The 15352-nt window shown below is 55.2% G+C and overlaps 6 protein-coding genes across 6 annotated transcripts; 1 reads left to right on the top strand and 5 right to left on the bottom strand.

Annotated features, from left to right (window-relative positions):
• Positions 1-938: 938 nt before the first annotated feature.
• JN550_009311 (uncharacterized protein) lies at positions 939-2312 on the bottom strand (the record flags this gene model as incomplete). The annotated part of the gene is made up of 2 exons (XM_049321369.1): positions 939-1588; positions 1688-2312. 2 exons carry the CDS (start codon positions 2310-2312, stop codon positions 939-941), a joined length of 1275 nt encoding a protein of 424 aa, XP_049168668.1.
• A 1201-nt stretch (positions 2313-3513) lies between these two features.
• On the bottom strand, positions 3514-5718 carry JN550_009312 (uncharacterized protein; the record flags this gene model as incomplete). The annotated part of the gene is made up of 2 exons (XM_049321371.1): positions 3514-5378; positions 5445-5718. The coding sequence occupies 2 exons, from the start codon at positions 5716-5718 to the stop codon at positions 3514-3516; spliced, it is 2139 nt and encodes a 712-aa protein (XP_049168669.1).
• Positions 5719-6240: 522 nt separating this feature from the next.
• Positions 6241-7003, top strand: JN550_009313 (uncharacterized protein; the record flags this gene model as incomplete). The annotated part of the gene is made up of 2 exons (XM_049321372.1): positions 6241-6307; positions 6372-7003. The coding sequence occupies 2 exons, from the start codon at positions 6241-6243 to the stop codon at positions 7001-7003; spliced, it is 699 nt and encodes a 232-aa protein (XP_049168670.1).
• A 384-nt stretch (positions 7004-7387) lies between these two features.
• Positions 7388-8584, bottom strand: JN550_009314 (uncharacterized protein; the record flags this gene model as incomplete). The annotated part of the gene is made up of 1 exon (XM_049321373.1): positions 7388-8584. One exon carries the CDS (start codon positions 8582-8584, stop codon positions 7388-7390), a length of 1197 nt encoding a protein of 398 aa, XP_049168671.1.
• Positions 8585-9410: 826 nt separating this feature from the next.
• On the bottom strand, positions 9411-10379 carry JN550_009315 (uncharacterized protein; the record flags this gene model as incomplete). The annotated part of the gene is made up of 4 exons (XM_049321374.1): positions 9411-9782; positions 9848-9991; positions 10055-10083; positions 10193-10379. 4 exons carry the CDS (start codon positions 10377-10379, stop codon positions 9411-9413), a joined length of 732 nt encoding a protein of 243 aa, XP_049168672.1.
• Positions 10380-11924: 1545 nt separating this feature from the next.
• Positions 11925-13753, bottom strand: JN550_009316 (uncharacterized protein; the record flags this gene model as incomplete). The annotated part of the gene is made up of 4 exons (XM_049321375.1): positions 11925-12317; positions 12383-13082; positions 13136-13239; positions 13295-13753. The coding sequence occupies 4 exons, from the start codon at positions 13751-13753 to the stop codon at positions 11925-11927; spliced, it is 1656 nt and encodes a 551-aa protein (XP_049168673.1).
• Positions 13754-15352: the final 1599 nt, after the last annotated feature.

Raw genomic sequence — 15352 nt, forward strand, 5'->3', positions numbered from 1 at the left:
GAGTGTGCCTCAGCTGCTTGGGGGTGGTGGTTGCCGCCCGGAGCGTGGCAGGATGGATGGGATAGAAGCTGAGGCTAGGCGGATGACGAGGGAGCTTCGAGGGTCATGCGCGAGGAAGCAGTCGTCGGCGGAACTCCTGGCTCGTTGGTTCCCAGGGTCGGTTGCGTTCAAGTCACTTAAGTAGAGAGTAGTTGGCTGACGTCGCCCGCAGTTGGCCGTCATTGGAGAAAGCTCAGCTCAGCCCAAGCCTGGGGCCTGGGGCCTGGGGCAGCTTGTTGACGGGGGGCGCTGCATTTTAGTGGGGCTTGCCAGCCAAGCTCCAACGTCAATAAACGCCCTCCAGCTGCCTGTAAATATCATGTGCCAAGGGGCTTCCTCAATTGACTTTGGATTTTTGAACGAGAGCGTAAGTCAGAATTTCCAAATTTTCAGTTTCTCACCCGAATGAGGGAGAACATCATTCCGAGGTCATCTCCGTTGCTTCTCGAGAGAACGTCAATCGAACAGCAGAGTTATGTGCTGTGTATGTTAGCACGAACCTCGTAACGAGGCCGATATACGTATACACATTACAAGTCGATTCAGCCAATGACCGACCAATCCCCTACATGCATGAATATATGCTTCAGATTAGCGCCTCTTTGTCAGTTTACTTGGAATCAAAATACAGGCGTAATTGCGCTGGCCGCTATCAATTTACCAGGGGAAACCCATGATTTTGGTGGAAGACGGATTGAATTTGTCCTCAACCACAAGCTCGTGCGCCATGAGAATGCCGCATATCAACGATGAACAGCAAGGAATGATCTCAATCTACCTGCTCACTGAATATTCGTCCTGCTGCTCAGAGCCGGTATCTCCCCGGTTTAAGCTACTAATGCCCTTGTCACTCTCCACCGTGTTCCAGCTCAAATCTCAAGACATAGCCTGCTAGCAACTCAAAGATGCGTCCAGCTGTTAACGTGACGATTCCTCTGGACGTCATCGTCTGTGGCGTTCATCGTGGCCCTCAGGCGAGGTGCTCGTTCGTATGCGCCATCGTACGAGCCCGGCCTGGCCTGCTGCGCATGATTGCCAACGGACACGACCGAAGCCTCGCCAACCCGAACTCTAGTCAAGCTTTGCTTCTTTGCGTCTTGGACTACAGTATCGGGGAATGACCCAGGCATTCGGTTCCTCGCCTCCGCGACTACAGTATCGACGCATGATCCCGGCATAAGATGTGCTCCATGCGCCGAAGCCGTCTGGTTCGCCTCAGACTTGGGACGCGGAGCGACCACTGCGGTGCTGTCCATAGGTAGCTCCGCTACAGCCGGTCGCTCAGTATCGGCAGAATCTAGTTCAAAGAAGAACTGATTGGAATCGAAGGCCGCCGGCGCACTGGCTTTCTTTTTCTCCGTCCCGTCTCTGCCTTTGACCGAGGCCTGGTGTGAGACCGCACCTGTGCTTTGAGGTGAAACAGGACTGACGATATAGCTGTGGGCCGGCGAGCGAGGATAGCTCCCATCTGGCTGACTTCTGGCAGACGGCAACACGGAGGGAGCCGGCGACTTGATTTGCTGCGACGATTCGGAAGAGTTCACGCGACCTGGACAGTCAAGTCAGCTTGTGAGTCTTAGAAAGTTGGTGTGGATAGGGATCCAGGCCCGTGAGGCTGCGTGACCCAGTAGTGGTGAAGTGAACTCACCTCCGAAAGCCGCAAACACGTCCTCGTTGTCATGCCCTTCGGAAGGCCGTGTTACTGAGTGGTTGTTGTGCTCCATCTTTGTGCCGTACGCATCTCTCAAACTATCGTGTGACGACGGCACGCGCCTCGACTGCTTGCGGCGGCGGACGAGCAGGAAGATGATTAGAATGACTCCCACCAAGCCTATCGTTGCACCAACGCTGATTCCTGCGATCGCGGTCTGTGGCAAAATTCCGGTGGTCTCCTCATCGTGAGGATTTGTGCTGCTCGTAGCAAACGGTGAAGCGGCAGTCGCCGCAGGAGGAACCACTCCGGTGTTAGACAGGTCAGTGCCGATGGTATCGACAGTAGGGTATGGGGTAGACGGGGAAGCCGGGGTTGGGACTTGAGAGGTGACTGGCGCCCCTACGCCGGATGCCATCTTGGGGGCTGTTGTTGTCGTCGATGTCGCATCCTCGGAGCTGATCAAATCTGCCGGGATGTTGATGGCTGCGTCGGTCGAGCAGCCACCATTAGTGCAGGCATCTTCAGAACAACAACCTCTGAAGAACGAAGGTGGCCCGCAGGAGTAGAATATGCTCCCACGGGGACAGTCTTGTCGTATCTGGAAAAGGTCGTAATGCATGATTGCTGGCGTTGGCGTTGACAGAGGTTTGCTAGGATGGATGCGATGGATCTCCCAGAACGGGCTCGGCGAAGAAGGGTAGAACGGGTGGCAGCCCTTCGAGATCGGTGTGACCGCGATGATGGGATGCTTGCGCACGACGATGAAGGAAAAGAAAAAGTAAACAGGTGCGAATGAATGTAGAGGTGTAGATGAAGATAATGCTGTCGCCGATCAAGCGCCGTAGGAAATCACCATCTGGAACAGGAACTGTAAGGAGATCTAGGAGACACGTTGATCTGAGATCTCCCAGGGCACTCCTAGAACTCCGATCCTCATTGGAAACTGACTTCGTCCAGCCAAAACGAAATGGAGATGCGCGACGATGTGAGAGCGTTGTGGTGAGGAAGTCGCGGAGGGGCAGTCGACTGGTTGATTGATTTATTCAGTAGGCCGGCTCCCACACGCTGCGACTTTGGATGAACGCAGTTGGCCCAGGTGATGCGTGTTTGGCAATGGAATCCCGTTTACCAGGGAATCGTGCAACCAGAACGCCATCGAGGGTGCGATATCCGCGCGCCCCCCAAAGCCATGAAATGAACCACTACAAGGTCATGAAAGAGGCGGAACGGGGAGCCCACGAAATTGGTCACATGCGACTATCGACGAGACCTAGTCCCCGCTTGCAGAATGGTGGTCTGGCATATCATCTGCCCGACTCTGTCACGTTGTGATACGTCTGATTCACCATGACAACTCGGCGTCGAACGCCTTTGTTTGCCCGCTAGATGTAGTACTTGAGGGTACCGATATGGCTTCCCACTCTTCAAAATAGATCCCACATTGTCCATGATCACAAGCGAGTGGTTTCTCTTTGTTTTTGGTACTATTGACCGGTTCATTAGGTTATCATGAATGTCAGGGCCGTTCGGCTTTCCTCAAGCATCAACAGGTCGTGGGTTCTCAAACGTCACGGAGAGCTGCATGGCTGAAGGTCCTCTCATCATCGGCCAAGCCATTGTGTCCTGTAACTAACCGCGCACTCGTCGCGGTACTGTACCACTACAACCCCTGAAACGTGACCGTCGGAAGTATAATGATCATGAACCTGCCGCACAACTAGGATAATCACAGATAGTCATCTATGTTGACATACTTGCTTCTAGTGAGCGGTACAAAAAATTGATATTTGGACGCTCGCGAACCGTAAATGACCCATATTCTACAATTTCTCTAGTAAAAGCCTCGCTCCAGCATTGCCGACAGACCTCTCCTTTTTGGGGGCTGCCTTCTTCCCCTTTTTAGCTGGCTTCTCTGCATCGCCCTTGACATCCGCTGCTTCCCTGGCGGCCTTCTGCTCGGCAGTCTCTTCCTTGGCAGCCTTCTCCAAAGTCTTCTTCTCCTTCTTGAGAATTTTCTTCAACTCGTCCCCGTGGGAGAAATCCTGAGACTCCAGCAGAGCAACAATCACGAAGGAGCTAGGGCCGGTGGCCCACGATACAGCGTGATCTTTGATGACTGGATACAAGATGTCGGCAAATTTCAAGGGTGGGTCGATCGGTATCACCTTGCGAGTCGCCTTGTCGAAGTGGCCACCAGCGATAAGCGTCTTGAACATGCGGCCACCATGTGCTGTCCTGGAGATGTGGATGCCAGGGGGCATCTGTGCCTCATCATCTCCCTCGCCTTCGCCTTCCGCCTCAGCCTCAGCTTCCCCGCCTTCTGCCTCCGGGTCACCTTCCGCAGTGCTCGCGATGGCCTGGAGTGCCTCAGCCTTCTCACCAACGGCAGACAGAAGGATTTCAGACACCATCTGGCAACCAAACGACGTCGAAACAAGATCGAAGGGGGCTGCTGCAACACCAGCAAGCAAGGCCGGGGACATAGCAGCAATGAGCTCTTTCCTTCGAGCGTCAGCGTCCTTCTTACTTGTCGTCTTTCGAATCTCGTGGATCTCGTCCAGTATTTGCAGATCATAGGCATGGCTGGCATCGAAAAGTGACTTGGACTTGCCCTCGAACAAGTACCGGATAGTAAGACGCGCGTTGGGGTCGTTGGCAAAGACCACAAGGTTCTCGCCTTCGTTCCCGTCGTTCTTCCCTAATAATTCGGGGAAGATGGACTTGGAAGTCAGGACTGTATCGTCGATTAGATCGTAGGCGGCAAGAATGATGTTGTGGCCATAGGGGTCGGTCGACATGAGTGGGAAGGTATCTTTATAGGTCTTCAGGAGGTGCTTTCGATCCTTGGCGGTTCCATAGGCCAACAGCAGGCAAACAAGCCGAGAACCGGACTTGGTGAAGGCCATGTTCTTGAGCAGATCGCCGTTCTCGTCCTCCTTGACCATCTCGATGTACTCCTTGGCCTCCTCGCCGCCGGGTTGGACGTTCAGGAAATATTGCAACATGGCGTCGTGGAGCATGGTGAAACCAGTCATCTTCTTCTGGATCAGCTGGTTCGTCATATCTAGCAGGTATTTGATGATGGGTATCCTCTTGGCAGGGTTTGCCTCGATAATCTTGGACAGCTCAGCCGTGGTGTCGCCGGCCTCGCTCCTGAAAATGGCGAATTCGGGTCCGTACCACTCTCTGAGCAGGATGGCCTTCTGGTCGGGGGTGGCGGCGCCTCTGTAGATATCGTCCAGGATCCATGACGCCTCGGGGTGGTTGATCATCTTGCGGACCTTGCCGTAGAACTCGGGCACGATCAGGTCTCGGATCTCCTTGTCTCCTTCGGCCATGATCTTGCCAATCAAGAACTTGGCGTACTTGCTCTCGGCCAATTGAGCATAGGTGCCCTTGAGCTCGTTGGCAATCATCTTCCGGCGCTCGACGTTGGAGTATTTGATGGCGGTCTGTACAACTCGGACGGTGTCGTGCTTGAGGGCAAATTCCTTGATGCGGCCGGTGGCGATGGAGAAGAGTTCCTCCACCAGCTGGTGCCTCTCCTCCTTGGGCACGTGTGACTTCCTTCGCAGCCTCTCCCATAGCTTCTTGGCTCTGTGCGACTCGTCGGCAAGGGGCTTGCTGTTCTTACGCTCAAGAGCAAGCTGCTTCTGCTTCAGATGGGACTCGCGAGAATTGTTGCCTGCAGGTGACCAGTGAGTAAGGTTGGACGTGGGAACAGCAACAGATGGAAGAAGAGAGTGCTTACCTTTCTCGAACACCTTGCCGCCTGGTGCATCGCCGTTGGGCTTGGGCCCATTGGACTGCTTCCCGCCCTTCTGGAACTTGGGGGCCTTCAAGGGCGCGCCGCCGTCATCCTGATCGTCGGAGAAGTCCTCGAAGCCGTTCTCGTCACTTATACTGTCAGACTGCGGCTCGTCCTGCGGCGGGCGCTTCTCGAACTTTTGCTTCTTGGAGAACTTCTCCTTGCTCTTGTCGTTCAGCTTGCGCTTGCTGCCGGCGACGGCGTCTCGGGGAGCCATGGTGGGCGTCGTGGGTTGCAGGGACGGTGAAAAGGTCCTCTGGTTGCGAGTATGCAACTGGCGGCCCAGAGCGCAGCGCTGCCTCTGGTCACCTAAAAAGTTGGTCGGAATCTTGAAATTTTTAGAGAACTGCCGGGCGGTGAAGGGGGGCTAAGCCGTTATCGTCGACCCCACCATGGATGCTGGAGAATAGTGAGGTCCAGTCCCCCGAAGCCCTCCAGCTGTGTCTATACCGGGATCGATCTTCGACAGACCGTGGGCTAATTACTGAACGACTCTCTGCTCATTTTGAGGTGCAAGGTCACGACTTGAACTGATTTCACTTAGCTTTTATTCCGCAGTTGGATTTCCCGTCAACACGTCGCGCCAATTGAGCAGCTGTGCGAGGTCGCTTCTGACGTTCTTGTCTGAATTGTGTTGAACGGCGTGCCCCGCCTCTCCCTCGGAAGACTTGATCGATTACACCAGCCGAATCTGCCACATCCCCGGAGAGGTTTCGCCCATCGGCGACAGTAAATCAAAATGGGGCGAGAAGAGCAAGTAGAAGAGCGCGAGGTCTTGGACTCCATCTTCCCGGAAGAGATCACAGGTAAAAAGCCCCTTGGTCCCATCCCATAACACTATACTAATATCAACGTTTCCCTCTCCAATAGATATATCAGAAACAGAATACCGCATATCGATCCTCCTCGAGTTGCCGCCCGATGAAGTAGACAAGGCCGATCCGCCGACACTGATCCTGCACGTGCGCTACCCGGACGAGTACCCGGACGAGGCGCCGCACCTGGACCTGTCGCCGCCGCAGAACGCGGCCGTACACCCACACTTCTCGGTGGCGGCGGACCGGGAGGCGCTGCTGGCGGGGCTGGACGAGACGGTCCAGGAGAACCTGGGCATGGCCATGATCTTCACTGTCGTCACGACGCTCAAGGAGAACGCCGAGCAGCTGATCATCGACCGCCGCGCCGTCGCCGAGCGCCAGCGCGAGGAGGTGCTCCTGGCCGCCGAGCGTGAGGAGAACAAGAAGTTCCACGGCACGCCCGTCACTCCCGAGACCTTTGTCCAGTGGCGCGACGGCTTCGTCAAGGAGATGGAGGAGGAGAGTGCCAAGCTCGAGGAGGAGAGGCTGGCCGACCTCAAGAAGGCCAGGGTCAAGGAGGAGAAGCGCCTGACCGGGAGACAACTCTGGGAGTCCGGCATGGTAGGCAAAGTTGATGAGGGTGACGAAGAAGACGGCGCTGGTGGCCTGGCGGATGGTGTGGAGGCGTTGAAGGTTGCAGCTTGAGATGGGAGACGTCAAGTCCCCAAAGCAAACGACAAAAGAGGACGCTATATCCAACGACAGTGTCACGAGCACGCACAACTGAGGACCTGCATTGCATATCTCACAGCAGTAGGTCCGAGATCGGTTGTCTGGAGTGAGGCACGCGCTCGAACGAGGTCCATTGAAGCATTGCATGGGCGTTCGGGAGACATTGGGATAGAACCAGTGAAAGATCTGATTTGATTATAAGTGACCTCATCAGATTATCTAACAAACTCGAAGAAAGACCCCCAACCTTTTGAGTCCGTAAAACGCCTTACAATGCCAGTCCAGAAGCCGATCGCCACCGCACACACCTCTGATCGTGATCAGGGGCGTTCTCTATCCTGCCGCAAATTTCGGCACCTAACCCTCCATCTCATCATCCTCGTCGCTACCCTCTTCAACCCAGTCGCCTTCGTCATCGTCGTCGTCTTCCTCTTCTATCTCTGGCGCTTCACCCAACACCTTGGCAATAGCGTCCAGGAGCTCCTTGGCGTGCTCGCCGAGCCGGTCGTCCTCGTACTGCTGCTGTTGGTATAAGGTCTGGCACTGGTTCAGCCAGACACGGCTCGAGATCCAGGAGGCCTGCCACTCGTCCTCGGGCCCCTTGTTCTCCGTCCTCTGCTTGTCGCCCATGACGTACAGGCCCCAGCCGCCGAGGTACCAGACCTCGACGCTCTGGTCGTCCTCGCCCACCAGGCGCTCCAGCACCTCGAGGGCCTCCTGCTCCATCTCGACCTCCATGAGCAGGCGCGCCAGACTGACACGGCTGGGGAAGTCGGGCACGGACGGGTCCGCGGACGGGAGGTCCTTCCAGAGCTCCATGCTCCGGCGCAGGGCGGCGCGGGCGTCCTCGATCCGGGTCTGCGAGATGCGCACGTTGGCCAGCGTCTGCCAGGACTCGGCAAAGTCGGGCGCCACCATGGTGGCCTCGGTGACGAGGGCCTCGCAGCGCTGTTCGGCGTCGGCCTCCCACGACAGGTCGGTCATGTAGATCTCGGCGACGGAGCACAGCGTCATGGCGTGTTTGCGGCGCAGCTCCTCGACCTGCATCTCCTTCTCCTGCTTCTCCTCGGCCCGCGCGGTCCTCCGCCTGCCGGCCTCCTCCTCTAGGTCCTGAATCTGCGCCTTCAGCGCTGCGGCGCCCTTCTCGAACCACCGCACGCTGTCGTTCCCGCCTTCCTCGCTGAGCTGCGCCAGGCATAGGAACTTCTCGGGCCCGCCGCCGACATCCTCGCTTCTGCGACCGTCCTGATCGATGGCGACCGCGCGCAGGAAGAAGGATCGGGCGGCATCGAAGTCGCCGAGCTCGATATTGATCTGGCCGAGCACATTGAGGGCAGCGAGGGTGCCGTCGCTGCCGGGCTGTGAAGCGTCGAGTGCCTGGGTTGCGAGCGCCAGGGCGTCCTCGGCGTTGCCCTCGGAGATCTGGAACGTCGCCATCTGGACGAGCAGCAGCGGCGAGACGGCCTTGGCGGTCTCATCCTCAGCCGGTCCCGTAGCGGCACGGGACAGCGCACCGCGCTTCTTGTTCTTCTTGTCGGGGCGTGTCTTCCCCATTGTGTCAAAATTCGGTGTGTGGCGTTGCGTTGTGTTGCCTGACGAGGGGTTCCCGGCAGTCGAGAAGTCGGACTTGGAGCTCGAGTGGGTGTGTCCAGTCTGCCAGCCCGCCCGAAGCTAGAAAGTTGACGTCGAAAAAATAATTCTGGGAAACCACCTCGATAACGAGGCGATAAGATATTTGGTCTTGGCGTTTGGCGGGGTCGACCACTGGACGTGGGGCTATAAAATCTGCAGGGACAGACTGCAAAAGCAGATCATCCCATGTACCTGGCTACCAGACCTGTTTCCACATCGGCCAGATGAACAATAGTTCTCTTGCCTGGTATGCGCCACCAACTTCCCAGTGAGTGGTCATTTCAACCAAAGCCTTTCATGGGGGGGGGGGGGGGGGGGGGGAGGCCGCTTACCCCCAACGGCTGACCATCGGCCATTGGTGACATGTACATCTACATATCACGACTGCATGTCATCGAGACTCGAAGTAGTATCCCAGGACCACCCAGTAGTGTTGCAAGACCATAACTGTTGGTCCGTATACTTGTCATTACTCATTAACAGACAGCAATATGTACTCTATGGCTCTTCTCCTGTTGCTTTCCAAAGCCACGGATCCCACTCCCATGGAAACCAACGACTCGTGAAAACCGGGTTGAGCGAATGACTGACCACCCAAAAATTCTATCATCCCAACTGCATTCCCGTAAAAGGCGAGCGATCCGTCAGGACACTCAAGCCTAGAATATTCCCTACGCCTAAACGCCTTCAAACCATGCGTGCCTGATATTGCGAGCAGTCGCTATATACCATGTGTGCGTGCGTCTATCTATTGCATCTCCTCCCCTTCATCCGATAGCGAGGATTTGGGCCGTTCCATGGTGCCCAGTTCTGCGCCTTGACCCCCACTTTGAGCTCTCTTGCGCCCGGGGATGAAGCGAGACATGCCTTGATTGTGGGCACTGGGCTCTTGCGAGTCGCCAAACCGGGCAAACAGGCCCCGTTTCTTGGGCGGCTGTTGGGCTGGCTGCTTGGTCTCATCGTGCAAGCCAACATCCTCGAAGCCCTCCTCTGCGGTGGGTGGCGCCCGGTCGAATGATGGGTCCCTGACTGAAGTCCGCGGGAATCGGGGGAACCGGGCGGAGTCGAGACTCTGCCGAGCAGGCAGTTCATGCAGAACTGGGGCCCTGGCAGTAATGTCCTATTGAGTCGGCGGATTAGCCTCGGTCATCTCATATATTTGTCGGGCGCAGGCGGAGAACATACAAAGGAGCGGCGGTACGAGTCGAACGACTCTCTTGAGATGGAGAAGTGCTCAATATCACCGATGCTGCTGCGGGTGTCCATAGAAGTCCGCGAAGGAACGGCGGGCCGTCGGGGCCATAATCCCTTCTCTTCGCTAGGAGATGGCTTGGGTCATGTCAGCGGCCAGAGCGATGCGCAACGGGCGAGGGAAACCCTTGTGAGACGTACAGGCAGGTAGACACCACTGTCATTGACGACTATATAAGCAACAGAGTGTTAGTGGCACATTGTGCAGACAATTGCGAAGGGAAGCGCATCGACTCCGAGACTCCCGGCGCATTGGTAGGTTTGCAGGTGCATACATACCGCTCATCTTGTAATCGCCATTATCCTGGCTCTTGGCGCTGCGGATGCTGAGCGCGGACGAGGCCTTGGAACCGACCGTGTCCTGCCTCTCGAAGCCGGGATGCGAAGCGTCTTGGGCAGACAGAAGCTCCGGGCGAACGTTCTCGTCGTTCCCGACTCTCCTGGCGAAGGGGTTCCGGATCGGCATGGCGGGCGGGATGCAATGGGTTGAACCAGCTGAGTTTACGGGGTATTGTGGATTTCTGCGAAAAAGATGACGTCTAGAGACGGCGGCCGGGCGCCAGGGCTGCTTGGGTCAAGTCCGATGTGACCAAGGAAAATGTCGAATATGTGACGCGCCTAGGAGTGTGTCCCAACTGAAAAGTCAATCGCAGTGCCTGCGCAGGAGGGAAAAGGTAGATGCTTGGGGAGGCAGATTCGCGGTGGAAACGTCGAGGTTTTGCAGCATGCAAGGTCCAACAGCCTGCATTCGACGGATCAGAGAGTTCGAGCCCTGGAGGCCGTGGAAGGAAGTGATGATCGCCCGACCACAGCGGCGGTGCGACGTGCTGGGCTGCAGCTGGTTTTCGGCGCCAAGCGGGCACCTGCGAATCAGCAACTCTCGACAAGCCCTGGACACAACGGCAGTGTTTCCTTGGATCTTACTCAGTAGCCCTCGGCTTCGTTGTCTGGGCTATGCCGCGACACCGAGCACACCACTCGTGAACGTCAGACATGAGCAGACACCATTGAAAGCTAGACCTCCTAGGGATGGCTTTTTGCGGGGAATGACTCGGGAGTATGCGCAGTAGGTGCTCCCGCCTCAGCCTACGATCAGGTTTTGGACCCCCCCTCCAAGGTTTTCGCTTCTGGTCAAGCGCAGAAGGCGATGCCTTTCCGGGAAGTCCTCGACGTCGGACCTGCATCTGATTTGCGAGATCCGGGATCGATTTCGTCAGCTTTCAGAGATGATCCCTGGCCCAGTTCTGAATCCCATCCGTCGGAGCCGGGTAGCCGGTCTTCGATGCATCGTCGTGCGGTTGTCCGCAGTATACACGTGTCTATGCGTATCGGCCTCTCTCTCGTGGCTAGGTTGTACCTGCTATGACCAGTCTGGGAAGATCGCCCAGCCTGTAAGTGGCAGTGGTCAGACAGCCGTGGTATTGCATGCACTGCCTCATCCCAAGATATGGATTACATCAACTGCTACGGCGCGCCAGGCTCTCACGCTCCAGGTCTCGGAGTCAGCTATTCGCGCTCAATCTGGTACCAGTCGCGCCCAAAATATAGAGCCATTTCAGCGTGCTTACGAAGGTCTTGGATGTGGTGCTCACACCCCGAAGGCCATTGCCCAATTTGGTAACTCTTTCAGGCTATTATTGTAGCTGCATGCGCCAGCCGTCATTGACCCAGCCTGTGGCGTTAACCTTGCCGGTGATAGCTCAATCACCTATGAGAATACCCACGAAGGGGACATTGTCAGTTCACTAATACGAATATCACTTGCACTTTCTGGCAAATAGTTCTAGCATGTTGATCTGCAGAATATTGCAATACGTTATAAATGTCTCGATACACACATTGGTACACCAACCAAAATATGCTAAATTACTATCGAAAGACAGGCTCGTTCATCCCAAGAGAGTAACTTCAATATTGTATATCATTTTACCAGTCTTGTATTCCTACCGAGTCTATATACGTCTCAAGCAAGACACCGTTCTCGAGCCGAGGCCGTCTATTTCCCTATCAACTACAGAGTCGCAAGAAGTATGCAGGCGAGTACTGCAGCTAGAACCTTCGCTGGTGATGGAACAACATCATGGCCTGACAGATTAGAAGGCGTCGGCGTCGGAGTGGAAGTTCCAGTTCCGGATGGCGTACCTGTGCTACTTGGAACGCTGCAGCCGCTATCGAACGAGGCTCCGTCCGCGAGGTTTGTGCCTTTGCTACTGTCGAAGGCAAGCTGGACCAGTGTGTCCCCATCGGCAGTGTATTGGGGCCATCCGTCACTGTAGGATAGAAGCCCCTTCTCAGGATCCTTGGCGAAAGCCGCCCAAGCGCCACGCATATAGGAGGAGATGTCATTCTCTGCGGGTGTGCTGGCCACCACGGTCTGTAGAACTGTACCGAACAGGATAGGGAGCTGCGGAAAGATATCGCATCAGCAGCAGACCCGGGTAAATAGACCATAGGACAGATCATACTCACCTCTGATGTATGGTAGGCGCCGCTCGGTGGATCATTGCTTAAGATCGTGTTGGGGAAGGCTCCAAACCATCGATACCGCCACGTCGGGACTCCATTATTCACACTATATGCCGTACGCTGTGCCGTTGGGCATTGCCAGATATTGTGCTGTTGGTTGTCCCACACGCTTTCAGCAAGCTCGACTGTCGAGAGGGCCCGGTTGAGGCCCGGCTCAAAGTCCGTATGGCCGACGACCACCGGGATAGCTGCTGGCTTCCGTGACGGGTAGTCTGAGAAGACGAGCTTCTCATCCGAGATGGTGCCAAACTTTTGGGCGACCTGGTCTGCCTTGACAAGCTTCTGCGCTGAAAGTTTTCGCATACAATCCAGCGTCTCAGATGGGTCCCCAGTGCACCCGAGGCTTTTGGCCACATCCTGCCACTGATCTGTGGCCGTATCCTGAGTCTGGATTGGAAACGACCAGGCGACACCGCTCTGGGCAATGACTCCCTTCACAATGGGATCAGATGTCCACGCGTACGTGTACATATCGACGGACGCGCCCCCAACACTCTGGCCAAACAGGACAATGCGTTCCGGGTCACCCCCAAAGGCTTCGATGTTATTCCGAACCCATTCTATGGCTAGCCTCTGGTCCAGGAGACCAAGGTTGGGTGTCACGTCTGGGTTTCCAGGGAAGCCAAAGATGTTGAGTCGGTAACTGGATGATCTCAGTCCTGTGGCTGCTAGACAGCATGTGAAATTACAACTCACTTGATACTCACGATGACGACGTCTTCTTCGTCTGCGAAGAACTGGCCGTTATACCAGGAAATACCTGAACTTCCTGTGGTCCATCCGCCTCCATGGATCCAAACCTATCTTGCATCAGCCCTCGAATCGCGTAACGAATCGCCACGTTTGAAGGCCTACCATGACAGCTTTCTTAGCATCTCCTGTCTGAGGCTTCGTCCAGACGTTCAGAGTCAAGCAGTCCTCGCTCTGTGGTGGTACAGTTCTCGCATACGACTCGAGCAGTGCAATTCCTGGTACTGTGAGGTTGAGATTCGGTAGTATCTGTCGTGTGCTGATCCCTGTGCTGCCTATACTAAACCCGGGCTGCATGCACGCGAATCCAAATGCCGTGCCGTTCACGGTTTCAGTGCCATCGTAGTTGACGGGTTCCGCCCACCGCAGGTCGTCGACAGGCGGTTCCGCGTATGGGATACCCAGATACTCGGAGACGCCTTTGGCGTTCTTCGCAGCGTGGCCGTTGACCGGCCCGCTCGAAGTCTGGACTGTTTGACCAACTTGCCAATCGGCAAATGCCGGCGAAGCCAGTATGGTTAGTACGAGAGTCCTAAGACAGCGTCTAATGTTAGGCGATCCCATGGTGAGGCGTGAAGGTTGTGTTGGGTCTGCCAGTTATCGCAAAGGGGCAGCACGACATTCCAGGGACTATATTGCAACACCACGGCTTTTCCCTTGATTGAAAAGTCTTGGCTAAGGATATTTTAATCCCAGCCCGTCCGAGTTGGGGAAGTAAGCCGAACACTTTTTACGTCGTCCTATCTATCTCGCCTCAGACGGGACGCCTTTCATATAAACCTCGTCTAGGCCCCCCCGCATGTGAGTGCTGAAGATTCCCGAACTGCCAGGTTACATAGAGTACTCGGCAAAATGGCCTGTCTGGGGGTGGCAGCATGAATCTAGTTTCAGTGGGGCGGGCATATGGCTGCCGGGGGCCTGCCAGCAGATCCAACCAGGGGTTCCTACTTTCAGAAACATGCAATCCAATCGCAGGTGCGCCTTTTGCGAATTGGAGACTGTAAAGGGAAGCGAAATCTCGCCAAGAGATATATCAGGTTAGCACGTCGTTGTGGCTGGCCTATGACTTGCATCTCTCCATCCGGCTGTGTCAATAGGCCTATGACTGCAAACTTTCTTTTGCACCTCAACAACACATTCGTAAAATGTGACCTGTGACAACTTATGGTTCAAACCTCGAGACCGCCTCAGCAGCGTGGGCTATGCACGAGTAAACTTTGAGGGAAAATGTAATGTTGCCTCCCAGATAGGAGTAGATGCCGGAAAAGGCAGGCGCAAAGGCCAGAGGCTCGACAGCATTGACCAATAGAATAGGAACACTGGGTAAACGCTCAAGGAAGCCCACCCCCCAAGTGTTTCAAGATAGGCCTGGGCAATTCGCTCTGTTGCATTGAGTCCTTCGCAAATCGTTTCCTTGGCACAAGGTAAGTACGTGAGTAGGCGAAACCAGTAGGTAGGCGTTTGACGTTGTATCGCTGGCTATGCTGTACTTGTGGCAATGTTTCATTTCTACGGACCAATCGTCGACACTGCATGGGAGTCGAGACAGAAGCGTATCGGAAGGAAGTTATCACAATTTCGAACAGGGGCCGTATTACCACAGCATCATGGTTGTGGGAAGTTACAGATAGGACTTGCTCTCGTATATCTCTTTGTGAGTGGTATGAAGTGCCGCTCAAAAGTTGGGTACCTCGCCACTAGATGCAATGCTCTAACATATACTCCGCAAGTACTCGTTGCTTATTTACTGTAAGGGCACCGCAGATAGAATGTAGACGCGGCTGAAAGTTCTATAGTATTGCAAAATCTAGAGATAAGAAAAACAAGAGTATGTACGAAGTACCTCTCCCTGTGAAGTCGCCAATATTTTGCATGATGCACTGGCCACCCTTGACCTCATACCCCACCACCCACTCAAGCCAACCACCAGCAAAGACTCCACTTGTCATCACCTCTGCATAGTCAATAGCAGCCCGTCTAGATAAGATAAGCTATTGCCTGCCAGTGTATAGTATAGCACAAAGTAGCTAGAAGACCAATGTGTAAGAACAGATCAAATGATATTTACCTATGAATTACTTAAGCTTCAGCGGCTTGAACTAAGTAATTTGTTTAGTAAAACACATGTGTTCAGGCCCGCATTAATGCCTAGAGGCTACGGTG

This window comes from Neoarthrinium moseri (assembly GCF_022829205.1).
Source record: "Neoarthrinium moseri strain CBS 164.80 chromosome Unknown scaffold42_Wmoseri_CBS_16480, whole genome shotgun sequence".
Lineage (NCBI taxonomy): Eukaryota > Fungi > Ascomycota > Sordariomycetes > Amphisphaeriales > Apiosporaceae > Neoarthrinium > Neoarthrinium moseri.